The sequence below is a fragment of the Mesoplodon bidens genome (assembly GCF_964165515.1).
Source record: "Mesoplodon bidens genome assembly, chromosome: 4".
Taxonomy (NCBI): domain Eukaryota; kingdom Metazoa; phylum Chordata; class Mammalia; order Artiodactyla; family Ziphiidae; genus Mesoplodon; species Mesoplodon bidens.
The window spans coordinates 142,631,855-142,656,777 of NC_138160.1; the positions used below are offsets into that span (position 1 = coordinate 142,631,855).

The window sequence follows — 24,923 nt, forward strand, 5'->3', positions numbered from 1 at the left end:
ACCATTGGGGTTGGGGGCAGAGGGGTCAGGTGGGGAGACCACCACCCAGCACCCAGTGCCCCTCTGGGCTTTCCCTTAACCCACAGCTCTAGCTCCAAGGCTGGACTTACCAGAATCCCAAAAGCCATGACTTTGAGAAGACATTCCAGAGAGAAGAGGGAAGTGAAGACAATGTTGAATACCCTCAGGGCATTTTCATAAGCAACAGAGGCCCCGTAGAACTAGAGAAGAAAGGAAGAAGAGCAGTGGGGTCAGTGGGCACAGTGTCGAGGACCAGGGCTGGGGTGGCTCCGTGGCTGCCCTTTCCCTGGGGCAGGCAGGACTCGGACACTTGGTTTCCCTACTGATGTCTTGTGGAGCCAGCCCGGGCCTCAGGCAAGCTCTTTACTGGTTGGGCTACTCTTTTCAGGTCAAAACAAAAATTCCTTTCTTGAGTCCTATCTTAGCAGCTGAGATCCCGAGAGAGCCTGGCCCTATTGATGGGCCTCCTGATGGGATGCAGGATGTCTACAGCATCCTCTTTACAGTCATTTCTTTTTTATTTTCTTTCCAGATGTCTTTTTTAATTCTTACCTGTTACACTCCTATGAGACCACTTCCCAGACCAAGATGCAGAACATTTCCAGCACCCCTCCCAAAAGTTTTCACGCACCCCTTCCCAGTTGATAACCTCCCCCCCACCCCAGAGGTAACCGCTATTCTGACTCTCGCCCAAACTAATCAGATTTGAACCAATAACCTTTAAATCTAACTACCAGGTTACAGGAAACCCAGCAGATGGAGGAAACCAATGCACCCAGAGGTGGGACAGTTTTCATTCAACTCATCTGGTTTCCTCAAAAAGTTAACAGCGTGGGGTGGTGGGGGGTCGGGGGTGTGGCAGAGGACAGAGATTTAAAAACAAAAAACTGGAGACCATGTGTAGCCATTTAGATCTTGGCTCAAAAAACAACTTACTGTAAAAGACGTTTTGGGGACAATTCAATATGGATCTTATGGTGTTAAGACTAATCTTGTCAAGCATAAGAACATGTAGGAAAATGTTCTGATTACTTTGGAAAGCACACTGAAGAATTTAAGCGTGAAATAGTGTGGTGTCTGTCATTTAAAACACTTTAAAAAATAGATGAAATGTCCATAATAGGTACATCCATAGAACACAGATTAGTGGTTGCCAGGGGCTGGGGGAAGGGGGATAGGGAGTCACTGGTAATGGGGATGGGTTTCCTTTTCGGGTGATGGAAATGTTCCAGAAACAGATAGGGGTGGTGGTTGCACAACATCGTGAATGTACCAAATGCCACTGAATTGTACGCTTTAAAATGGTTAACTGTAGGTTATGTGAATTTCACCTCAATTTTTAAAAAATGAGAAAAAAAAAAAGATGAAGCAAACACAGCAGAATGTTCCAAATGGGTAACTCTGGGTGATGGAGAAAGGGTATTCACAAGCGCCTGGATACTCAGGATGTGGTCCAGGGACCTGCAGCATCCGCATCACCGGGATGCTGGTTAGAATTGTGGAGTCCCAGACCCACCCAGACCTGCTGAACCAGAATCTGCATTTTCACAAGATGCCCAGCTGATCTGTGAGCAATTTGAGAAGGGCTGTGCTGTTCTATCTTTCTCTCTTCTGTTTGTTTGAAACTGCTATGATCCTAATAATGAAAAGACAAAGCACTTGCTTATGGAGATGAATTTTCAGGTGAATACAGGCACTGCTTTTTTACCAGTTCAAAAAATCAACAGCTAAATTTGTTGAGTGCTTTTAAGAATTGAGAAATGTGCTAACATCTTTGCAGGAACTTTCTTATTCAATCCTAATCCCCACTGGGGGCAAGGAACGTGCTATTATTATCCTTCCCATTTTATTGACAGGGAAACTGAGGCCCTGAGATGCCACTGGTCACTAGTGCAAGGTTAAATGGTGAATTAAATGGCAGAGCTGGGCTCAAATTCAGGCTTTTGGTCTCCAAAGCACAGGGTGAAAGGTTTTGACTTTTCACCCTGAAGAGGCTCCACGGCCCCGAGGCTCGCAGGGTCTTTACCTGCCCTTCTTTTCTCATTTCTTTCATCAAACATTTATCAAGGGGCTCTTGTTCCCTCTGAGTTAGGCCCTCTCTGAACCCCTGAAATTCAGGGGTGATCAGTACTTGTCTGGCCACTTGGAGCTCACAGGCAGGTGGTAGACCATCAGGCAACCCAACACTGATGTCGTGGCATGTGAGATAACAGACAGGATGCCTGCAAACACCTCATGTAGTCCTGGGAGGTCAGGGAAGGCTTCCTAGAGGAAGGGCTCTGCAGGGGCAGCTGGAAGGGGCTGGCCAAAGTGGTGGGAATCGTGTGTCAGGCAGAGGGGACAACAGGAACAGGGGCTTGGTGGTGACACAGAGTGTGGTCTGCCTGGGAAACCCGTAGCTGGTTCTGTTTTGCGTGGGGCAGGGGTGCGGTGGGGATTAAGCAGTGCCTGGGGGGAGGGGGGACTCACCTTCATCATGAGGACGATGGTGTTGAGGGCGATCATGGCCATGATGGTGTACTCGAAAGGCGGGGACACCACGAACTGCCACATGCGGTATTGGAAACTCTGCTTGTTCTGGGGCATGTGTCGGGTCAGGGGTTTAGCGCTGATGGCGAAGTCAATGCAGGCCCTCTGCGGGACAGAGCGCAGCAGTGTGAGGGCCTGAGGCAGGAGAGAGGCGGCTGGACACCCAGCACCCCCCATCTCATTCGATGCAGCTCTTCTGCACGTCTGCCTGGATGTCTGCCTCTCTTGCCCACCCCACACCCCCCATAAGCTCCTAGCCATGAATGTTTTCTTCTCCTGACAGCTACAGATCCTTGAGAAATTACCATCGGCCAAACTTTGTGCTGACACTCCTCCATTATCTCATTGAATCCCCTTAGCAAACATGATCAATGGGTACTATCAGTAGCCCCCAATTTGCAGATGAGGAAAATAAAGGCTCAGAGAGGTTACGCCTGACGTGGCACAGCTGCCTAGTGAGCGAACCTTGAATTTCAACCAGAGTCTGACGCTGAAGCCTAACCATTATTTTTTAAAATTTTATTGAAGTATAGTTGATTTAAAATGCTGTGTTAATTTCTGCTATCCAGCAAAGCAATTCAGTTGCTTTTTTCATATTTTTTTCTATTATGGTTTATCACAGGATATTCAATATAGTTCTCTGTGCTATACAGTAGGACCTTGTTGTTTATTCATCCTACATATAATAGTTTTCCTCTGCTAATCCCAAGCTCCCAATCCTTCCCTCCCCCACCCCACCCTTGGCAGCTACAAGTCTGTTCTCTATGTCAGTGAGTCTGTTTCTGTTTCATAGATACGTTCATTTGTGTCATATTTTAGATTCCACATAAAGTGATACCATATGGTATTTGTCTTTCTCTTTCTGACTTGCTTCGCTTAGTATGATCATCTCTAGGTCCATCCATGTTGCGAAGCTTAACCATTCTTTCTTACCAACTATTTTGCTTCTCCTTCTCTTTGAGGGAAGGAGACAGGGAGGAATAAAAATTATTTAGTCTTAGAGGCCAACAAAGCAGAGGAAGAATGCATTCTAGGTCCTCCACCTAGCTTGGATAATTCTAGAGAAGCAAAGGGTCATGCGTATACTCTCTGGTGGACTGGATTTTCATTTGTAAATATTCACCACCCCTCCCTGGGGGAGATTATACTTCCCTGCCCCACTGACATCAGACATGTGACTAGCTCTGGCTAATGAAATGTGAGAAGTGACACATGTCAGTTCTGGGCACAAGCCACAAGAGTTGGACCATGGTTTGCCATTCTCTCCTTTTTATCTGAAGCATCTTAGAGGGGAACCAGAATAAAGATGACATGGAGAAGAGCCACCTGGACATGCAGTCCAATTCCTTTGTGGATATCTGGCATTGAGATGTGAGGGCTGCCTGTTACTGCATCATAACCTAGTCCAAACTGACTGATACATACACAACTTCTCTCTGATGTGTTTTCCTCTGGAAACCTCATGAAGGGCTGCCCTTCATGCAGACTGAATTCTGCTTGGAGAATGCTGTTGTTCCCTCCCCAGATGCCCCCAGAAGCTGGTTCCTCTGTGTGTGTGTGTGTGTGTGTGTGTGCATGTGTGATGGGGGGGTGTCAGTTTTTAAGAGGGCATGTAAGTGGGAAGTGGTACCTCATTTTTCTCCAGGCTGTATTCCTCCATCATTTTGTCCCCCTGCTCCTGGAAGGTGATGATGATCAAGGCCACAAAGATATTGACAAAGAAGAAGGGGAACACCACAAAGTAGACGACGTAGAAGATGGACATCTCCATGCGGTACCCAGGGCTGGGACCCTGGTTCTCAAAGGTGGCATCCACGGAGTGCTTGAGGACCCTGTGAGGGCCGGGGTGGGGAGAGGGGGAAAGTGAGACAGGGGAACAGGAATGGAGGAAAATATTAAGAGGAAACAGAAAAGAAATGAAGAGTCATCACTGTTTTCTGACTGCAGTCACTGTGGTTACTTTATGAAGCCGTAATCTTCCCACCTCTTTTGCCTGTGGGGAGTGTTGCCAGCAATGTCAGTTACTTCTACTGCCCTGTATCGAGGGCCTGTTATGTGCCAGAAATGATGTTCAACATTTTATTCATTTTCCCAGCAGCCCTCTCAGGGAGGTTATTACTGGCTCCGTTTTGCACATGAGGAAACTGAGGTTCGGCTGTAGATCACCCACTCACATGCGGCCAAGGTGGGATTTGAAACTAGGTTTGTGGTGATGAATGGGAGTGAGTAGGGAGTCACGGAGGCAGGCGTGTGTGTGTGTGTGTGTGTGTGTGAATATTTAAGCACAGGTGGTCATGAGAGCCAAGGAGGGGTAATGAGGATGCACATGGAAGTGAGTGTATGCACGGCTGCTCTGTACATTTGCACACATCACTCACTGCTCAAGTGCTCTCATCTAAGGGGCACCATTCATACTGTAGACCTGATAGGTTTGTGTATTAATGGTGACAACTTTTTGGCAGGTGGCCATAAAGTGCCTTTTTTGAGCAAGTTCATTAAGTATGTTGCAATGCTTTTCTGACAGATGGAAGTAAAGTCTGTTGAGGAATGGGTGTCTTTAAAAATTCGCTCAAAGGTGCCTGAAGGGCTAGCACTGGCCCTGCACGTGTGGATACTTAGTGTGTGTGGGGGTGATTAGACAGGCATGTGTCGGTTGGGGTGTTTGCTGAGCGAGGGAGGGAGGTGAGGATGATGAAGGCACACACTGGAATCTACCAAACCTTCAACCTGCATTCAGCCGAGACCTCTGGGAGGAGGACTGGGGCTAAGGTGAGGCGAGAGAGGCACTTGCCATGGGCACAAATTCAGCGGGTGTCAAACCCCTCAGTAATCGAGATAAATAACGTTTCACTGTAATATTTAGTATTTCCTGCAATATTTTAAAAAGTCAAAAGAAATGGCCCAAAGCCCCTGATGAACAAAATCTCAGAAATTTAAATTTTGAGGCCTTCCCTAGCAATCCAGTGGTTGAGACTCATGCTTCCAATTCAGGGGGCGCAGGTTTGATTCCTGGTTGGGGAACTAAGATCCCACATGCCACGCACCGTGGCCAACCCCCCCCAAAACAAAAGAAAACTTAAGAAAGAATTAAAGTTTGGACTTGCACAAGTCAGTCTAACCCGTGTCACCCCAGCCTCAGCCCTGTCTGAGGACAGATTGGTCCTGTGGTCAAACCGACTTGGAAAATGCCAGGTTCACCACCCCCTGGCTTGGAGGTTTTTGTTCACCAGCACCGGAAGGGTTAAGAGGATGTGACCGCATGTGTACGTACATGTGGCCTTTCTGTAAATTAGAAACGGTGCCTGTTCTGGGAGCAAACAGCCCCGTACGCTCAAGGGGTTGGCAAGCCAAGCGACCGCTGGATTTCTGCCCCGAGAAGCCCAACCGCATATGGGGGATGCTGTTCTGCTGACGTCTTGCATCTTGCATTGTCCCCACTTGCATCTGACATCTGGTGCCTCTTGCATTGTCCCCACTTCTGGAAGCCAGGAGCAAACCCCTCCCTCCCTCAGACCTTTCTGGGCTCTTGGTCCCTTTCCTTGGTCCCTTTGCTGGAGGCCCCCTAGCTCCTCCTGTGGGGCTTTCTGACTGGACCACTTACTGTGGCCAGCCTTCTCCCGTGGACACGGTGAAGAGGGTCAGCAGAGCCCACAGCACGTTGTCATAATGGAACTCATACTTCTTCCACTCTCGGTCCCGCGCCTTCACCTCGTTCTTCTCATAGAGGAGGTATTTGCCACTGCCACAGAAAGTGGTGACCATTAGTAAATCAGGGACGCCCGTATTTGGCCACCAGAGAGACGGGAGAGGAGGAGGAAGAGGGGCTCACCAGCCCACGCTGCTTCCCACAGCCCAGGAAGCCCGTTTCTCCCTGGAGCTTGTGTGCATCCATTTGGAGATAAATCCACAGATGATGCCACAGCCCTGTGTCCAGTGGGAGAGCCAACTCAGAATCTTGTACCCTTTTCCAACTTGAACACTTCTAGACCCAAGGGTGGGAGCCACAGGCTTGGGGGGCAGTTGAGAGCAGGGAGGGAGACAGGCACATTTCTAGGTTCGTCAGGCCAAGGGGGGCAGCCGCTCGCTGCTCCTTCTCAGGGTAGGAAACAGACTCCTAGCCCAACGTCTGGGATCCTTCCAAATCCAGGATCCAGCCACCAAAATAACCACCGGCTGCCCTTTGGTGCATAGTAACCGTTTATACTAGTGAGAAAAGCAATATTGACTGAGCGCTTGGTTAGCGAGAGGTGCAGCCCTTTCCTGGACTGAGTCCAGAATTTTCCATCATGAGGATGACCCAAAGATGGGCGGATTTCAGGTCCACAGTCCCTTAGCCACAATTCCAAAATCCAGAGAGCTCTGAAAACCAAACATTTTTTCCTAATCTGGCAGTTGGCAAGTTCCAGCCTGCAGACCAAATCTGGATCTGCCTCTGGGTGGCCCACAAGCTAAGCAATGGTTGTTTACAGTTTTAAATGGTTGAAACTAAAAGAATTCATTCATGACAGATAAAAATGATAAGAAATTCAAGGTTTAGTTTCCAGAAAGAAAGTCTGATTGGAACACAGCCATGCCTATTCTTTTACCTATTGTCTGCGGCTGCTTTGGAGTTGCATTAGTTGCAATGGAAAGTGTATGCAAAGTCAAAGACAGTTACTATCTGGCCCTTGACAGACAAAGTCTGCCCATCTCTGATCTAACGCGTTTGGCAACAAAACCTGACCCAACTGGATGTGAGCCTCTTTGGACTTGTTATTTATCCCATTTGGTGCAAATTGTTGTATGTTCCCAGGCAGAAATATTGCATTTGATCACAGGGCTGCCTTAATTTAACTGTGCTATGTGCTATGTGGGACATGCATCCCAGAATATTTCTAAAAATCTCAAAGTATTCTGAATTTTGAAACACATCTGCCTATAAAGGTTTCATACAAGGGGACCGAGATGTGTATTAATATCCCCTACTTGACAAAGGTGGCAACTCAAAAGTTAAGCAACCAGCTTATGGCTCATCCTGAAGCCATGGGTCAGAGACTCCTATTCCAAAACTGTCTTTCTTTCTACTTATAGATCCAAGCTGGTTGTAATCGGGTCACCCCCAACGCCCAACACCTCAGTTTCCAAGCCCAGGATGAAATGGAGAGGACCCTATGGTCCTTCCCCTTCCATGTCCTCAGCCTGCCTTTTGTCTATGCAAAAACTTTAGCCAAAGAATGAAATTAATCAGAAAAGTGAGAAAATGCAGAAGCAAAGGAAAACAGTCAAAGGAGACCAAATAATAATAGTTTAGTCATTAAGCAAAGTCAAGGACCTTTAGTTCCTTCTGAAGGGCTATAGATAATATTCCGAGCCATATCCTTTGATCTGTCTCATAGATACTGAAACCCCACCAGGTGGAAGAAGTCAACTACATGATGACCAGACTGTAGCCATGACATAAGCTGCCACAATTCTGAGAATTGGCCTCAAGGAAATGCGAAAAAACTGACCCTGGAACTGAAGATTGACTGTACTTAAAACATCAAGATGACGCTGATCAGACCACCACATGACCAATTTCAAGATGACTGTCAGGGCTTCCCTGGTGGCGCAGTGGTTAAGGATCTGCCTGTCAATTCAGGGGACACAGGTTCGAGCCCTGGTCCGGGAAGATCCCACATGCTGTGGAGCAACTAAGCCCGTGAGCCAAAACTACTGAGCCTGTGCTCTAGAGCCCACATGCCAAAACCACTGAAGCCCACATGCCTAGAGCCCGTGCTCCGCAGCAAGAGAAGCCACCGCAATGAGAAGCCCGCACACTGCAACGAACAGTAGCCCTTGCTCGCCGCAGCTAGGGAAAGCCACACACAGCAACGAAGACCCAAGGCAGCCAAAGATAAATGAATAAAAAAAAAAAAAAAAAGTTGACTGTCACAGTTGACCGTGCTGTTTCTACGTGTAGCTCCCTCTCTCCATCTATAAAAACTTTTGTCCACTGGTTGTCAGTGCGGGGGGGAGGTTGGCCTTTGGACGAGAGTCTGCCCTCCCTGCACCAACCCCCCTGCCCGCAGTTGCTGGCATCCAAAATAAAGCAAACGTTCCTTTCTACCAACTTTGCCTCTTTATTGGCTTTTGAGTGGCGAGCAGCCGGACCCCACTTTCGGTTACAAAGAGACTGGTGCATCTGGCCGCCCCCCACCTGCCAGTCCCAATGGGGATGCCTAGGAGAGTCAAGACTCACCGGCAATCTTTCTCAAACTCCTTGGACTCATCGGTGCAGTGGAAGAACTTGCCCTTGAAGAGCTGCACGGCCACCACGGCAAAGATGAACATGAAGAGCATGTAGACGATGAGGATGTTGAAGACATTCTTGAGTGAGTTCACAACGCAGTCAAACACAGCCTGGTGGGTGGGGTGGAAGAGACAGCGTGAGGGGCTGGGAACAACCACGGCCTCCACCTCCAGCAGCTCATAATACCCAAGTATTGTCATTATTCCTATTTTACAGGCAAGGACATGATCCAAGTTACTCGGTTAAGGCCAGGCAGTTCTGAGAAATGTTGGGGCTCGACCCAATTCTGAGTTTTTATGCATCGAAAACCCCCAATTTTAACCCCTGGGAAATGGGGTCGCTTCTCTGAGCTTCTCCAAGGTAAGCTCATGGCTCTTCAGGGCAAGAGGAAAGGTCCTCGATGGAGATGTTATTTCCTGTTCATTCTGTGTCCCTGCTTCACGTCACTCCCTTCCCCATAATCTGGAGTTGTGGTCCCCTCTCTTTTGCCCACTGATCACTTGGGGGCACTCTAGATTTGCGAGCTGACTTCACGTGCCCTGGAGATTCTGCCCTGCGTAAGACGGAATCCTTCCATCCTCCTCCAGAGAAGGCAGGGGTCCCAGCCTGGAATGTCCCCCCCCCCACCGCAGCATTCTGCTATTAATCCCAGCGGGTCCTAACTACAAGTAAGCATCAAGGATTGTCAACCTACTGGAATCACACATTAGCTCTGCCGGCTTCCCCTGGGGGAGAGAGTGCATAGCTTTCATGGGGCTTTCAAAGGGGGCTGTGACCCAGAAAATGGGAAAGAGCCACTGAACCGACTACTTCTGGATTCCACATATGTCAATGCAAGCAAGCTTTCCCGTCCAGAGGGCAGCCGCATTTCCTCTTTGAATATTTATCAACAAAAAGGGGGCACTCGAATCATTATTTCCCAAATCATGGGGGAGGAGCACACCACCGGTGATATCAGACGTACTTTTAGGTCCTATAGGAGCCCAAGACCAAGTAACACTGAATCACATGGTAGCAAAGTTATTCTCTCTTTAATTCTTTCAATCCTTTTGAGTGAAGGAGAAAGTCTTCCTTAGTTGTTACTGTGTTAACACCTGACATTTATACTTTTCCTTTTTTTTGGCTGCGCCATGCGGCATGCAGGATCTTAGGTCCCTGGCCAGGGATCGACCCTGTGCCCCCTGCATTGGGAACACAGAGTCTTAGCCACTGGACTGCCAGGGAAGTCCCTGTACTTTTCCTTTTTAGCCAAGAAAGAGCAAGTATCCATGCTCAAAGTCTTTGTCAGGCAATTATTTTGGGCTAGATTTTAATAACAGTTATCTTATATTTTGAACAGATATTTAGTTTCACCTTCTATTAACAGTGGGTTTTGGTTTTCCAACTTAAGAAACTTGACAAGCATTTCCTTTTAAAATAAATCCACTTAAGTAAAAAATAAAGTGACTTAACTTAAAGAAACATATTAAGAAAGAGATAATACAGGTGCATCCTCAGGTGCATCATAAATTGAAAAGGGGTGTTTGAATGACTAGATTTCATTTCCTTCCTTCCTTCGTTTTTTTTTGGAAACAACAAGCTTTTGGGAAATTCTGGTTCATGCTATTTTTTTCAAGTTTTATTTATTTATTTGTTTGTTTGCGGTACGCGGGCCTCTCACTGTTGTGGCCTCTCCCGTTGTGGAGCACAGGCTCTGGACGCGCAGGCTCAGCGGCCATGGCTCACGGGCCCAGCCGCTCTGCGGCATGTGGGATCTTCCCGGACCGGGGCATGAATCCGTGTCCCCTGCATCGGCAGGCAGACTCTCAACCACTGCGCCACCAGGGAAGCCCCTATTTATTTTTTAAAATTTAAGTATAGTTGCTTTACACTGTTGTGTTAGTTTCTGCTGTACAGCAAAGTGAATCAGCCATACGTATACATATATCCCCTCTTTTTTGGATTTCCTTCCCATTTAGGTCATCACAGAGCACCGAGTAGAGTTCCCTGTGCTAAACAGTAGGTTCTTATTAGTTATCTATTTTATACATAGTAGTGTATATATGTCAATCCCAATCTCCCAATTCATCCCACCCCCCTTCCCCCTTGGTATCCATACGTTTGTTCTCTATATGTCTGTGTCTCTATTTCTGCTTTGCAAATAGTTCATCTACACTTTTTCTAGATACCACATATATGCATTAATATACAATATTTGTTCTTCTCTTTCTGACTTACTTCACTCTGGTGGTTCATGCTATTTTGGAACAGGAGATATTGGACCCTAGAATAGGCAGGTGAAAAGTTAAAGGTTATGTGGGACCAGAAACCTAGTTTCCTGCTTCCCAGATTAGGGTTATGCCCTGTTTTATCCACATGATGCCTTCATGGGAATTAAGAAAAGGGATCTCAACTTTGCAAGAGACATTTCATCTATTGGAAAGTTACCATGATATACAGATTTTGTTCCATTAACTCACTTTACTGCCATCTACTGGAGAGCTGTAGTAATAAGTATATCCATATATAATGGCTGTGCTGTTAGCAGCATCCCTTTCAACGTACTGTCCTTCAGCAGTGTGCAACCTGCTCAACTGTACGTGGCAACCCTGATAGATCTTCCACATACCCCAATCTCACCTTGAGCTTTGGCAACCGCTTGATGGTTTTAAGAGGTCGTAGCACCCGAAGGACTCGGAGGGATTTAATCGTGTTGATGTCTTTTCCTTTGCTATTGCCACTGTGGAGGGATGTTAGAATGGGGAGAAGGGAAGAGAGGGAGCCAAGGTCAGGCTGGGTGGTGGGTGGTCCACAGCCCCAAGTAGCCCCACCCTCCCAGGCTTAGGAGTCTGGGGTGGGCCTGGCATAGCCATGTCCTTCCCAGAGAAGAGTAGTCAGCTCCCCTGCTACATCTGGGCTCAAGAGCTAGTGAGTAGATGGCCCTTTGTGGTTTTGGTCTCAGGGTTTGTTGAGGGCCCTGGCTGAGCCTGAACAGCTGCATGGGGTGGCTCTTGGATCCAGCACGAGGAAGTTGGCTGCCCCGTGTGCTCTCTTTGGAGGTGGTCTTAGTGAGCTTTTAGAAAATGGGATTCCTCCCTCCTCCAACAGGATCCAGGAAATGCTTAAAGTGGCCTTTAAACCAGAACTCCCTTCCCCCACCCCCTGCCCCAATATTCCCTGATCCCACAGGAGCGTAAGGAACCAGAACATCAGATGTCGAATCTCTGCCTCATTCTTTCAGGGTATCTGAGCTCATCTTTGTCAGATTGCTGCATAGAGGTTCAGTCCAGGGTCTACTGGGCCTGAGTCTTAGCATTGCAGATGTCCTGACACCCTTAGCCAACCATGATTCAAGCGCCCCCAAAAGGAGGGCATTGGGTGTGGCCATCAAAGGCTTGTGATGAATGGAACTCACCACCCACCCAGCTGCCCAAGCCAGAAACCCAACACTCGTGTTCAGCTTCCTGTCCTCCATCCTCATCCCCAATGGGTCACCCTCCTACACAGGGCACCATCATAGGTCAGACCCCCATTATCCACCTCCCAACTTTCCCCCCACTCCCTGTCTCTCTCTTCTTCCATCTCTTCTGCACACAGTGGCCAAAACCAATGACCATGTCACTCTCCTACTCCGACTCCTTCTGGAGCAACTGAATTCCTAGAAGTGCAAACTCCTAGCTTGGCATTCAAGGCTCTTCGGAATCTAGCCCAACTTACCTTTCTGTTTGCATTCCCATTGATAACTACACAACCCAAGCCCCAGCCACACTCTTTTGCTTCTGTTCCCTCTGCTAGAAATGTCCTTCCTCCACTTCTTCATTCACAGAACTATGCAGCCCTCAAAGCCCAAGGTAAATGTCCCTTCATCTGATAGCCTCCACTGACTGCCTCTGGGCTCTGCCAGACCCCAGTGCTGTTTCAGAATCGCCTTTGTTCCTGTCATTGGCTTCTGGCTTTAGACAGAAAACTCTTCAAAGGTGAAACTGTGATTTATTCTTCTATGTGTTCATTTTCCCTTTAATCTTGGTTCTTGTCTCTGCCCCCAGCATGTGCCTAGGGTGTAGTTTCAGGACACATGTGAACAGATCCAGATCAGAGTTCTTTGGGGGCCAGTTAGCAAACATCTCCCTACAGTTCTCTTGGGTCTTGAGTAGAGCTGCCCCATGGTGTGCCCAGGTATCCAGGTGCAAAAACATTCTTCGTGACATTTGCTTTTTTTAGGGTTCCTTTTTCTCATCTTTCAGAGAAAAAAGAGAATTGGACTTTAACCTGCCAGGCACAACCGTGCTCCAGGATTCAGCAGTCTGAACATGGTTTTCTCTTTTCTAAACCAAAGTCATCAATCATTATTATCTCAAGGCTGTGCCCCCAAAGTGTGAGGCACACATCAGGAGAGTCACTGAGATATTTTCAGGCAGATCACAAACACAATGAAGTAACGGGATCACACAGGGAAACAGCTATGTTTTCTTCAAGTTATCTTTCAGGCCTCCTGTTTTGGTCAGAGAGGAAGTCTCTGCTATGTGTTCATAGGTCTTTCATGCCTCCCTAACACTCACTGATTTCCCTTTTAACAAAGAACCCAGCTTGAGTGTAACAACTTGCTACGCAACTGTTTCATTCTTGTTGGATTCACTTTTGTGGTTGCCTGTTTTATCTGAGGTTAACAATACTGGTTGTAAAGGGATGGCATAAAGTGTTCTAGCAAAACTAAAATGAGGTTTAGACTATGTGTTGGTGGAAAAAATGTCAAGCAAGCGGACATCTAGGTTGTATGTGGAACTGGCTAAAGTCTTGATGGGCCAAACTGCTGGTATTTGGGAACACACCTCCTGGGGTGCATCTACTCATCTAAAAATGACTCCATGGGCATTCTAAGGGTGTCTCTCCTAGGAGGCACTTCTCCCTTGGGAGAGGCTGAGAACAATCCTGTTTGCTGAGACGCCGAGGAGAGTGTTTCTGGCAGTTTGGCTCCTGAGCTTGCAGGAATGGCTTGACCAAGGTGTTCTCACAGAAAACAACCAGATTTTCAAATCACTTTGCTGAGAGTGTAGATGCTCCTGTTGCGGGGGTGGTTACTTACTCCTCTTAAAGCCCAAGCCCTGGTTGTTTGGACTGTCTACCCTTCTCCCATCTGGGAAGCTGGACCTTCACTCCCCTGATAACTACCCATCCGGCTCGTCTGCCCTATTGAAATAAGACCATGGGGAGACCCCCTTCCGCGCCCCTTATGTTCTCTTCCAAGAACTGGGCTAAATGGTGGGTCCTGATGAGAGGCAGTGGTCAAGACCCCTCCAGGCTCCTGCCCCTTGGGGAGCAGGCTGAGGGGACTCTGGTCACTGCAGGCGACAGGACGGTGGCAATGACACAAGGCTACAGAAACAGGCCCAGAACCAGTGTGGCTGCATCAGGGCACAGAGAACGAGACAGAGAGAGAGAGAGAGAGAGAGAGAGAGAGAGAGAGAGAGGCACTTTACCGTGTACTGCTCCTGGTGACGTGGCGTCGGAGGGAGAGACAGATCGTAAGCGGCCTCAGAAGAAAGAACACAGAACACACACATACATGCACACACACCTGAGCGCTTCCCTGCCCTGCCTGGGCACCAGGAGGGGCCGCCTTAGGCTTGTGGCTCTGGATGGTGTCCATCCTTCCATCTGGAAGACGCCTGTTCCGTCCCCTGCCTTTGGCTGGCCCCCGGCACTGCCCAATAGCACCAAGAAAGCCGAATTTCCAAGTAGCAGGACAGCCCGAAAGTTATCAAGTACCAAAGGCGAATTTGCCACTGAAGATCCCTGCCAAGAGCTGGAGAAAAATCCCTTTTCTCCAGAGGTTCTGGGACTGGAAATTTTTAGAATGTCTTTTTTTTTTTTTTTTTGGCCACACCTCACAGTATGCAGGATCTTAGTTCCCCGACCAGGGTTCAAACCCACGGCCCCTGCATCAGAAGCCTGGAGTCTTAACCACTGGACTGCCAGGGAAGTCCTTTAGAATGTCTTGTAGGGGGTGAGCTTTGGAGTTAGGGGGACCTGGGTTTGACTCCCAGCACTGCCCTTAATTATTGTCCTCATCTGTAAAACAGACCTTTGGGGTGCTGATGCTTGATACACAGTAACTATGGCTTTGGCTTTACCCCCTAAGTTATGAAGGAGAAGGGGGGCAGCTAAGAGTTCCAATTTGGGATGAAATTAAGGGGCAACTCTCAAGAGCCTTCTGGGAAAATGTGGGCCTGGGGGAAGCTCTCTGCATCTGGCAGTGCCCCTTGTACAACTCATCTTTGGAATCAAGGCTCAGACTCATTTTGACCCTCCAACCATGACTGGAGATCAAGGTGCAAGAAACTTGATTGCCATTAGAACAGTGGAAACCCTACTGCCAAGCAGGTACTCTACAGAATATCCCACCTGCCACCCCCTTTTGAAGTTAGTGACATTTCTAAAAACATAATGGGTTAAAAGCTTACAAATATTCCCACTGATTTTTCTTCCCCCTGCTACCTTTCACTTTACCTCAGTGGCTTTCAAAGCTTAACATATCTAGGAATTATTGCATAGATAGGATTGTATAGATTCTCCTTTTTGGATTATTGAGGAATTTTTCAGTGACAGTGATTTCTGCCCAAGCCTGATGGATGATGTTAGGTGTAATATGTGAGTCTTCTGAATGTCACTGCATCTGTCCGTGGCAAGGTGGTACCATTATACCCATTTTCCAGATGAGGAAGCTGAGGCTCAGAGAGGGAAAGTGACTTGTCCAAGGTCACACAGCCGGGACGTGGCACGCTGAGATTCAAACCCAGGTTTGTGTGTCTTGCACACTAATCTTCTTTCCATTTCATTACACACAAAAAAAAGAATGCCTTCAGGGATAGGGGCTGTTTTGAGGATGGGGATTAAAAAAAAAGGCTGCCCGGGGGCTCCTTCTTTGGCTTCCTGGCAGTTGGGTTCCTGAGCACGCAGGAGTGACTTGATCAAGGTGTTCTGCCAGCTGTGCTGGCCTGCTTTGAGGGAGGAGTGGCAGCCCCAGATGGACTCTTGGCAGTGAGGGCAGGATCATGATTTGCCAGCTGCTGATAAATGTCAGTTGGCTACCCCGCTGCATGGGCATAGAGCGTGATGTCAAGTGTGGTGACTCATGAAATGGTGTGTTAATGGTGGTCGCATGAACACAGCACACAGTCAGTAGATGGAGCAGGACACACGCACACAGATATTTGGGGGAGGTGCGGGAGGGGTGGAAACCGTCGGGAGAGCTTCGACACATCCCTTGGAGGACCACAGGGATCATTGTCCCATATCCGAGATGGGGCCACAATCACAGCACTGCAGAATCCTTGCCTCCACCCCAACAGGCCAGAACAGCAAGATTCCTTTCGACAAAGAAGGGAATAGTCTCATGCCCTCTTCCCCTGGACTTCTAGGCCCTGCTGGGGCCTTGAGAAAGCCAGGTTGGCTGAGCTGTCAAGTCTCATTCTGCTGATTTGTGAAAGTCTCAGTGTTCAATGCTGTGAGATGGGCAGCAGCCCTCAATCTGACAGCTGACTTCCCTCCGCAATCTCTCTGGTCGTCAGTTTCCTCATGTACAAAAAAGGAATAATAAGAGAACTTCCTGCGTGGGGTTTGTAAAGATTAAGTAAATGGAGGCTGTTACCATCATTATTACCCAGTCAGGTTTGTCAAAGTGATGGGGAAACTGAGGCACAGAGAGGTTCAGGGACTTGCACATCTAGAGAGAAACCGGACAGCCTTGCTGGAACCTTTTTCTAAAACCATCAGGTTCATTTAACACTTGTTGGGGTTTTCAGCCTTGTCTATGAGGAGACAGGCACATAGGACAGATAATGAGTTAAAAGAACAGAAAGAAAAGACGCAAAGGACTCTGGGATTGGACACTCAAGTGGAGACTCTCAGAGCGACACCTACTCCAGATGGATGTCAATCCATCTGGTAACAAGGAAAGACAATAAGCAAAGTCCTTGTAGGGCGAGAGACCTTCTCAGGTAAGAGAGGCCAGAAACCTGAAGGCAGAGGGAGGATTCTGAAACTTTTCTGGGGGAAAAAGTAGCAGCTTGGGGGGGGGGTCCCTTCTCTGGCTTTCTGGCAGATTGGCCTAAGGCATGCAGGAGCAGCTTGATCAAGGTGCTTGCCAGCTGTGCCTGGCCTGTGGCCCTGCCCTGGAGGAGGAGTGGCAGTGACAGATAGATTCTTGGCAGTGAGGTGGGGAGGGTGTGGCAGGGGTGGGGTCTCAGGGTCTACCTCTTCCATCCCTATGACCATCACATAAAGGTGCTCCCCGGGTTGTCAGCTCTTCTAAAACCCCAAGAGAGTCCCTAACACTTGTCAGGACCCCACTGGCAAAATCTCACACACCCCAGTTCCTGCAAGATCCACGAGCTCACTGGGACTCATAGGGATGACCTTACATCCCTGTCCAGACCCTTTCCTCACATAGGAATTTAAAAAACAATTGGAAACAGGGATTTTCAATGGTATTAACTGGCTGGCTTCACGCCTGTAGCAACTTCATAAAACTAGTTTCAAAGGTTGACTCTACAAATATGCTGCTAAATTCCGCCGAGCTGTAGGCTCGTTTTGAATGCCCTTGTATAACTTTATATTTAAAATGAAAACTCAAAAATTAAAAAACAAAATCAGCTCCCTGTGGCAGATTCTTTTGCAGACACAAAGAATCATTTTGCTTGATTCTGGGTGGAAAAATAATTTTTTTTTCGCAGATTAGGTTTGCTTAAAGTTGAGCCTAATTGTAGCTCCAGGGGAACTGTGGCCCATCATGGCAAAAGCTCTACGGTTTGAAAAGCTTGTTCCCAGGTCTTTCGAAGGCCACACTTTTCCCAAATTGGGAGGCCAAATGAGGGATGGAGATGGGACAGGGCAATAGTGGGGGGCCCCCTCTTCAGCACTGAAGCTTGTTGGCTCTCACAGAGGTCTGGAAGGAAAGTGTCAAGGATGAACTGATGGACAGCAGACACTACCTCTATTGTGCTACACCCAGTGGTGGCCACGGAGGGCAAAACCCACCACCCAGGGCACAGCTGGCAAAGGGGGGTGTTGTGTGTGGAGAGATGGATGTGATCTCTTTCTGAGCTCTTGGGCACCTGGGGGCTGCTGGGCAGACGTCATCCTGGAGGGCTGGAGGAAGTGTGGGAGGGGTGCTTGCCTGCACTTGCCTTCCCTGGACATGAAGACCACCCCAGGTCAGAACATGGTGGGGGCTGGGTTTTTGATGCCAGAGCAAATGGCAGAGTGTCTGCCTTCTCCAGGCCATGGGGCCCAGGTTAGGCAGAAGGTCAAGGTGAAGGACAGGATGGAAGGGAGAGAGAAAGAGTCTGGAGGAGAGGGAGAGGGAGAAGGAGAGGGGAAGGGGGAGGGGAGAGGGGAGGAGGGAGGGGAAGGGGGAGGGGAGAGGGGAGGAGGGAGGGGAAGGGGGAGGGGAGAGGGGAGGAGGGAGGGGAAGGGGGAGGGGAGAGGGGAGGAGGGAGGGGAAGGGGGAGGGGAGAGGGGAGGAGGGAGGGGAAGGGGGAGGGGAGAGGGGAGGAGGGAGGGGAAGGGGGAGGGGAGAGGGGAGGAGGGAGGGGAAGGGGGAGGGGAGAGGGGAGGAGGGAGGGGAAGGGGGAGGGGAGAGGGGAGGAGGGAGGGGAAGGGGGAGGGGAGAGGGGAGGAGGGAGGGGAAGGGGGAGGGGAGAGGGGAGGAGGGAGGGGAAGGGGGAGGGGAGAGGGGAGGAGGGAGGGGAAGGGGAGGTGGAGAGAGAGACAGAGAGACAGAGAGGGAGTCAGAGAGAGGGAAGGAGAGAGAAAAGGGGAAAGATAAAGGAAGAGAAAGACAGAAACAGGAGCAAGGGAGGGAAGGGGATTTGAGATGGATTCCCTCCAGGATGAGGGCAGTCAAATGTTTTGGCTTTTCAGAATCAAAACTTTCTCAGGACCTAGCATGGTGCCTGACTGACACCTTGTAGAAGTCACTCAAATAACTGATGGACAGAGGGAGGAGCATATTTCATTACATTCTCATATACACAGTGTATTACCTTTTAGAATCTTTTTGGGGGAAAGAAATTTGTGCTAACTTGATAAGAAACAAATTGTATCTTGTTTGTATTTTATACATCTCCTAATTCCAATGAGGTAGGTTTTTTTTTTCATTTTTTATTAGTCAGCATTCTGTGAAATTTCTGTGTTAAATCCTGTGCTCACTTACCTATTGAGGTTCAGTGTTTCTTATTGATTTGTAATTGCTTTTTATATCTGAAGGCCATGGATATCTTGTCTTATTTGTGGTAATCTTTCTCCTCTAATTTGCTGTGCACTTTACTTTGATTATTATTATTATTAAACCTACAGGACATCTTAATGAAAATGTAGCCAAACTTCTTGAATTTTTGAGATGATCTCTTCCATTGTTCTAATGATCAAATACTCAATTACTTTAAAAAGTGGGAGAGAGAGGAGGAGGAGTGGAAGAGGGACAGAGGAAGAAAGAGAGAAAAGGAGAGGGGGTGGAAAAGAGCAGACACAGAAAGAGGAGGAGAAAGTAGAAGACAAAGAGAAAGGGGGTGGGAAGTCTGGCCAGAGTCAGAAATACATTCAGCTTCCTGACCTTCATGGTACATCTCCACCAGCTCAAGGCGTCCAGAAACTCTGGAGATTTCTTGCTCTTCTGACACAACTTGATCTCATTGTGTTCCCAGGGAAGGACCTGAGAATGGCCCAGTTTAGCCCTTAAATTGGAAACGGACCACCACACTGGCCTCCTGAAAAACCAAGTCCTCATTGTTTGGTCAGGTGGGCCATTCAAGGACTCTTCCAGGTCTGCTGAGAAGGGGTCCAGGAGGCAGAGGCAAAGGGGAAGCCCCTGGTTTCTCATTATTTAGGTGAGGTGGGTCCGAATCCCTTTGAGACTTTTCTCTCTGGGAATGATCCACTGTGATGGGCACAGACAGGGTCCCTAAGAAGATTTGTTTCTGGATTAGGGGCTGATTAGGTTTTTCCATCCTGCCCCAAGTGTTTACAAGTTGAGGAATGTACTGCTAAGTTTGCTACCAGGGCCCTAAGAGCTAATGGCTACTCAGCCCTTGGATGCCATCTTGGAATCGCATCTTGGAATGGCTACTAAGCCTTTGGGTGCCATCTTGGAATGACTACTGAGCTCTCAGGTGCCATCTTAAAATGGCTGCCCAGAATTCGGGCACCATCTTGGAGCTGCATGATGAGGCATGACCTTTCAGAGTGTCCTAGGACTGCCAGGAGAAGTTCAAGACACACAAGGGGAGTCATTAGGTCTATAACTACAGGGCCTTCGGGCACAGGGTGGGGATCCAAATTCTCATGCACATTCGTTTCCTGATTGTCTTTTTAGGGGCTCCCCAAAGAGACAGTGGCTTGGGCAGAGCTTGTAGAGCAGAAGGAAGATGAGATGTCCCGGTGGGGCTAGTCTACGGAAAGCAGCAGAGCAAGGGGTCGGTGGCATGGCTGTGTGAGGAGGTAGAAGGTGGGAGGCCTTCTCCTTCGTCCTCCGTGGTGGGCATCATGCAAAAGCCAATCGAAGCTCTTCCTGGTGGCATGCGGATGCCTCCCCCCACCCTGGAGCCCACTCTCCCCTTCTCTACACCCCGAGAACACGTCCCCTGATTCAATGGGCTGGGGACGGAGGGACGAAGAGGCAGGTGGAGTCCTCGAGAGGACACTTACGTGAAGGCAAAGGCCACCAGGGCCCCACTGACCACTATGAAGTCGAGAATGTTCCAGAGGTCACGGAAGTAGGCACCCTGGTGCAGGACGAGCCCCAGGTCGATCATCTATGGGAGGAGAAGAGACAGCGCTCTGATCCCTCATCCCCACCCTGGGGAGCAGGATCCACCCTTTAGCCTTTAGCAACAGGAGGGGGCATGGTAGTCAATGGGACCACCTCATCCTGAAGGGCTGGGAGAGTGGCCAGAGGACCTGGGGGAGGAGTGAGAGCCCCTGCCCAAGGCACCTTCCCACCTTGTGAAAGGTAGTTCTGACTTGCTGGTTCTTAGGTCGAAACCTTGGGATCCCCCTGGGCTCCTCACCCCACATCAGATACATTAGCAAACCCTGTTGGTTCTGCCTTCCAAACCTTCCAAGAATCTGCCCACTTTTCACCACCTTCTCTGCCACCACCCTGGGCTGGTCCCCATCATCTCCTGCCTGGACCAGTGCAATCACCTGCTCCCAGTTCTCTTGGGTCCCACCCACCCTGCTCCCCCTCTCAAGCCTGTCCTCCCAGAGCGGCTAGAGGGTGGCTGTGAACACCTGAGTCCAATCATGTCCCTCTGCTCAGAACCTTCCATGGCGCCCACCTCACTTGGGATAAAAGCCTAAGTCCTCCCTGTGGCCCCCAAGTTCTTGCATGATTCATTCCTCCCTGCTCATCTCCCTGACCTGGTTTCCCCACCCTCCTCTCTCACTCCTTCCGGATGCACCAGCTTCCTTGATGTTCCTCAAACACACCAAGCATTTCTAATCTCTGGGGTGAGCCTCCTGCACCAGGGTGGCATTCTTGAGGGTGCAGAATCCTGTGGAGCCCTGGCACTCACCTTGATCACCATCTCAAAGGTAAAGACGCCTGTAAAAACGTAGTCAAAATATCGCAGCACCTGCAGGGGATAAAAGCAAGGGGGCAGCAGATCATTGGCTTGCTCCAGCAGAGCCCTCGTGCACCTAGCCTTGGTCCACTGGGGTGTGTGGCCTCCAACAAAGTCCCCAGGGAGCAGAATCTCCATCCACATGAGGAAATGCGGCATCCATGTACAGTTGGGCAGGTCGTGCACTCCCCAAGGGCCTCCTCCCACTGTCTCAGGGCAGATTTGTATGTTGTGAATGAAACTGTCCAGCAGATGGCAGCAAAGTCCTAGCAAAAAATCACTCTACCAGGCTGGTCTGCTTACCAACAGAAAGGGTGCCTTTTTTATTTGCCCAAAGCACTATATGGACTAGAGGTGGCCCCAGGGAAGTTCAGGGGGACTGCATCTCTGTGGGCGACAGGTCTGATCACCCAGTGCCTCTGACCTGCTGGGTCTCCTGGGTGAGTAACTGTTCCCACACAGGGTTTCCTAAACATGATTAGCTGTCCAGGACAGACACTGGGGACAAACCTCACTGTGGCGCCCATCTCCCTCCCCACTCCGGGGCCACACACTCAGCAGGGTGGGTTGATTCTCCCTCTCCCCACCACTTTACACAAGACCAGGCATTAGTGGTTTCTGTCTGGACGGGCAACATCCTGCACTCTGGCCCCTTTCCTGGCCATGCCATAGCACATCCCTGGTGTGACCCTGGCATGACCCTGGCATGAGGATGTTGAGTGTGCTGGCACAGTGCCCAGCACATGGTAAGCGCAGGGGGCTGACTTCATCAGATTTGCCTTGGAGAAGTAAGGGCTGGTAATTACTAAGGATGGCCACCAGAGGGCGCTGGTGAGCACAGAAGTCAGGTCACCCACCACCCTCTTCTCTGCTTAAGAACCCTCTGTGGCTCACACCTCACTCGGGTAAAAGCCAAAGTCCTCCTCGTGCCCTCCAAGGCCCTGCACAATCTGCCTGGCCACCTCCTTGCCCTCATCTTGTCCTACTCTCCCCCTTGCTCACTCTGATTCTGCCACCCTGGATGTTCTCACCTCAGGGCCTTTGCACAGGCTGTTCCCTCTGCCTGGAATGCTCTTCTCCATGTTCCAACTGATTCCCTCTCTCTCCTCCTTTATGACTTGGCTCAAATATCACTTTCTCAGTGAGGCCTTCCCTGACTGCCTGTTTAAAATTCCACCAAGTCTACACCTTCCCCCAATATCCCTCAACCCTAGCACTTATCACATCCTGACACACTATTTGTTATAGTTACTAATAATCTCACTGTCCACCTCTCCAACCTGAAAGTCAACCTCACAAGGGCAGGGATATTTGTCTGTCCCTGTGGCATCTCCAGCTTATAGTACAGGGCCAGGCATACTCAAGAAATGTTTGTTGAATGAATGCATGAATAGCTGTGCCTGCACTGGGTCCTGCAGGAGCTGGGATCCGTGATCTGTGTGGTCACCACTCACATTCTCATTATGTGTGGTGCTTGAAGGGCCATTGGAGACCAGAGTGGCCAGGATGGCTAACTTCCTGGGATGTGCAGCAGGTGCAAGGGGCTGGAAGGTTCTGGGAAGGCTGAGGGGATGGTGGTGGGAGAGCATTCCAGGTGTACCGGGCAGAGGGCACAGCATGGATAAAGACCCGGTGCTCTGTGAGCTCTGAGATGGCAGGGACTGTCTCATACCCTGTCAACCCTTGATGTTTAGCTCAGCACGTGGCACACAGTAGTTGCTCATTAAATAATTACTAAATAAAGAAATGAATGGAAGGAAAGGAGGAAAGAAGGAAGGAGAGGAGGTGGGGGGAAAGGCAGGCCAGGTGGTCAGTTGCATCAAATTCTGGAGAGCTTAATAAGTGGAGCAAGAGAAAATCAAAAGACCAATAAATTAGGTTCAACCGTATCTAATATGTAGATCTTTTTGACCTACAAAAGGCAATTCTCTGTGGCTCACTGAAATCCAAAAAGGTTCTCAGTCTCATTTATCACAGGGAAATGCAAATCAAAGTCCCAATGAGATTCCACACCCACCAGGTTGGCTAAATGAAAGCGCTGACAGTACCAAGTGTGGGCAAGACTGTGGAGCAGTGGGAGCCTTGTACGTTGCTGGTGTGAGTAAACATTCTGGCTGCATCTTTGGGGCCAAGCACGTGTACATTCTGTGTATGATCCAGAAACTCCATTTCTGGTTTTAGACCCTGGAGAAAGTCAAGCCCAGGGGCCCCGTGTTGGGGGTAGGGGATGCCGTGACAACACTCTAAACTGCAGACAATCCAAATGTGTGTCAAATGGAAGACGCATAAACAAATTATGGCATGGAGTGGAATATTCAACAGCAACGGAAAAGAATGACTGTCACTACCACCCTCAATACATGCTCATCTCATGGTGGACACGATTTTGGGTGACAGAGAGATGCATAGAATTTATCCCATCTGTTCAGTGTTAGAAACAGGCAAAAAAAATTCTAGTGTTTAAGGATGCATGTACAGGTGGGAAAATCAGAGCAGCTAAGAAATGCTCCTTCCAGAAGTGGGGATTTTGATACCTCTAAGGTAGGGTTTTTCAAGCACTGTTGACAATAGGGGTCAGGTCATTCTCTGTGGTGAGGCTGCCCTGTGCGCTGCAGGGTGATGAACAGTGTCCCTGGTCCCCACCCTCTCGATGCCAGTAGCAAACCTCCACCTGTCCCAACTCACAACACCCAAACATGTCTGAAGACCTTGTTCCCACTTGCGAACCGAGCTCCAAAGGGAAGGAATGGGGGCGATCAAAGAGGTGCCTGTGGTCACGCTCAGTTTTGTTCTACTTCTTGGCTTGGGTGGTGCTGACATGGGGGAGTGCACTTGATAAATGAATGGATCAGACCACTTTTCTGAGGTCTGTTCTAGATCAGCTAATAAAAAGAACTCGGGAGGGGGCCCGGGGTATCAGCTGTCTTACCATGCTCTTGAAGAGAGAGGGCTTTTAAAAAAAAAATTATTATTATTTTTTTGGCCGCGCGGCATGTGGGGTCTCAGTTCCCCAACCAGGGATCGAACCCGTGCCCCCTGCAGTGGAAGTGTGACGTCTTAACCACTGGACCACCAGGGAAATCCAGAAGAGGGAGGGCTTTGAGGAGAGATGTTTCAACTGTGAGATGGAGCAGTGGGGATGGGGCAGGGGAACCAGAGCTCTGCAAACGCTCCATGGGGGCTGGTCTGAGCCCTGCCAGGGTTCACTACGGTCCCAGGAGCTGCAGCGGTCCCCCTGAACCCCACCATGCCCATCCCCTCCCTGCCAGAGACAAAGCCCGCTCCAGTCTCCTAGAGCCAGCAGGGTGTTTGCTGACCCCTCTTGGGACACCCCTTCTCCAAGCCTGGCTCCCTAGGTCCCTAGTTGAAACCAGGCAGCAGGAGATAACAGAGTGCAGCCTCAGCCCTGCCCTGGTACCAGTTTCCTTCAGGAGGCTTGTTCTAATTATTTCCTTCCATCTCCCCCATTGGGTCCCCAGGGGGCCTGCCAGGTCTGTGAAGGA

General features: G+C 49.3%; 2 protein-coding genes across 6 annotated transcripts in view; one reads left to right on the top strand and one right to left on the bottom strand.

Annotated features, from left to right (window-relative positions):
• The window catches only part of GCDH (glutaryl-CoA dehydrogenase), a 415,847-nt gene that overhangs the window by 296,863 nt on the left and 94,061 nt on the right, over positions 1 to 24,923 (top strand). The gene's annotated exons all lie outside the window — the stretch shown is intronic.
• CACNA1A (calcium voltage-gated channel subunit alpha1 A) overlaps positions 1 to 24,923 on the bottom strand; it is a gene marked incomplete at both ends in the record, with an annotated part of 240,306 nt that overhangs the window by 39,869 nt on the left and 175,514 nt on the right. For all 5 annotated transcript variants that reach the window (XM_081230532.1, XM_081230530.1, XM_081230531.1 and 2 more), the window contains 8 exons: positions 111 to 221; positions 2,491 to 2,655; positions 4,181 to 4,382; positions 6,152 to 6,289; positions 8,771 to 8,931; positions 11,441 to 11,540; positions 20,504 to 20,610; positions 21,373 to 21,432. In XM_081230532.1, coding sequence (XP_081086658.1) covers positions 111 to 221; positions 2,491 to 2,655; positions 4,181 to 4,382; positions 6,152 to 6,289; positions 8,771 to 8,931; positions 11,441 to 11,540; positions 20,504 to 20,610; positions 21,373 to 21,432 — 1,044 coding nt within the window. The remainder of the gene's footprint in view (positions 1 to 110; positions 222 to 2,490; positions 2,656 to 4,180; positions 4,383 to 6,151; positions 6,290 to 8,770; positions 8,932 to 11,440; positions 11,541 to 20,503; positions 20,611 to 21,372; positions 21,433 to 24,923) is intronic.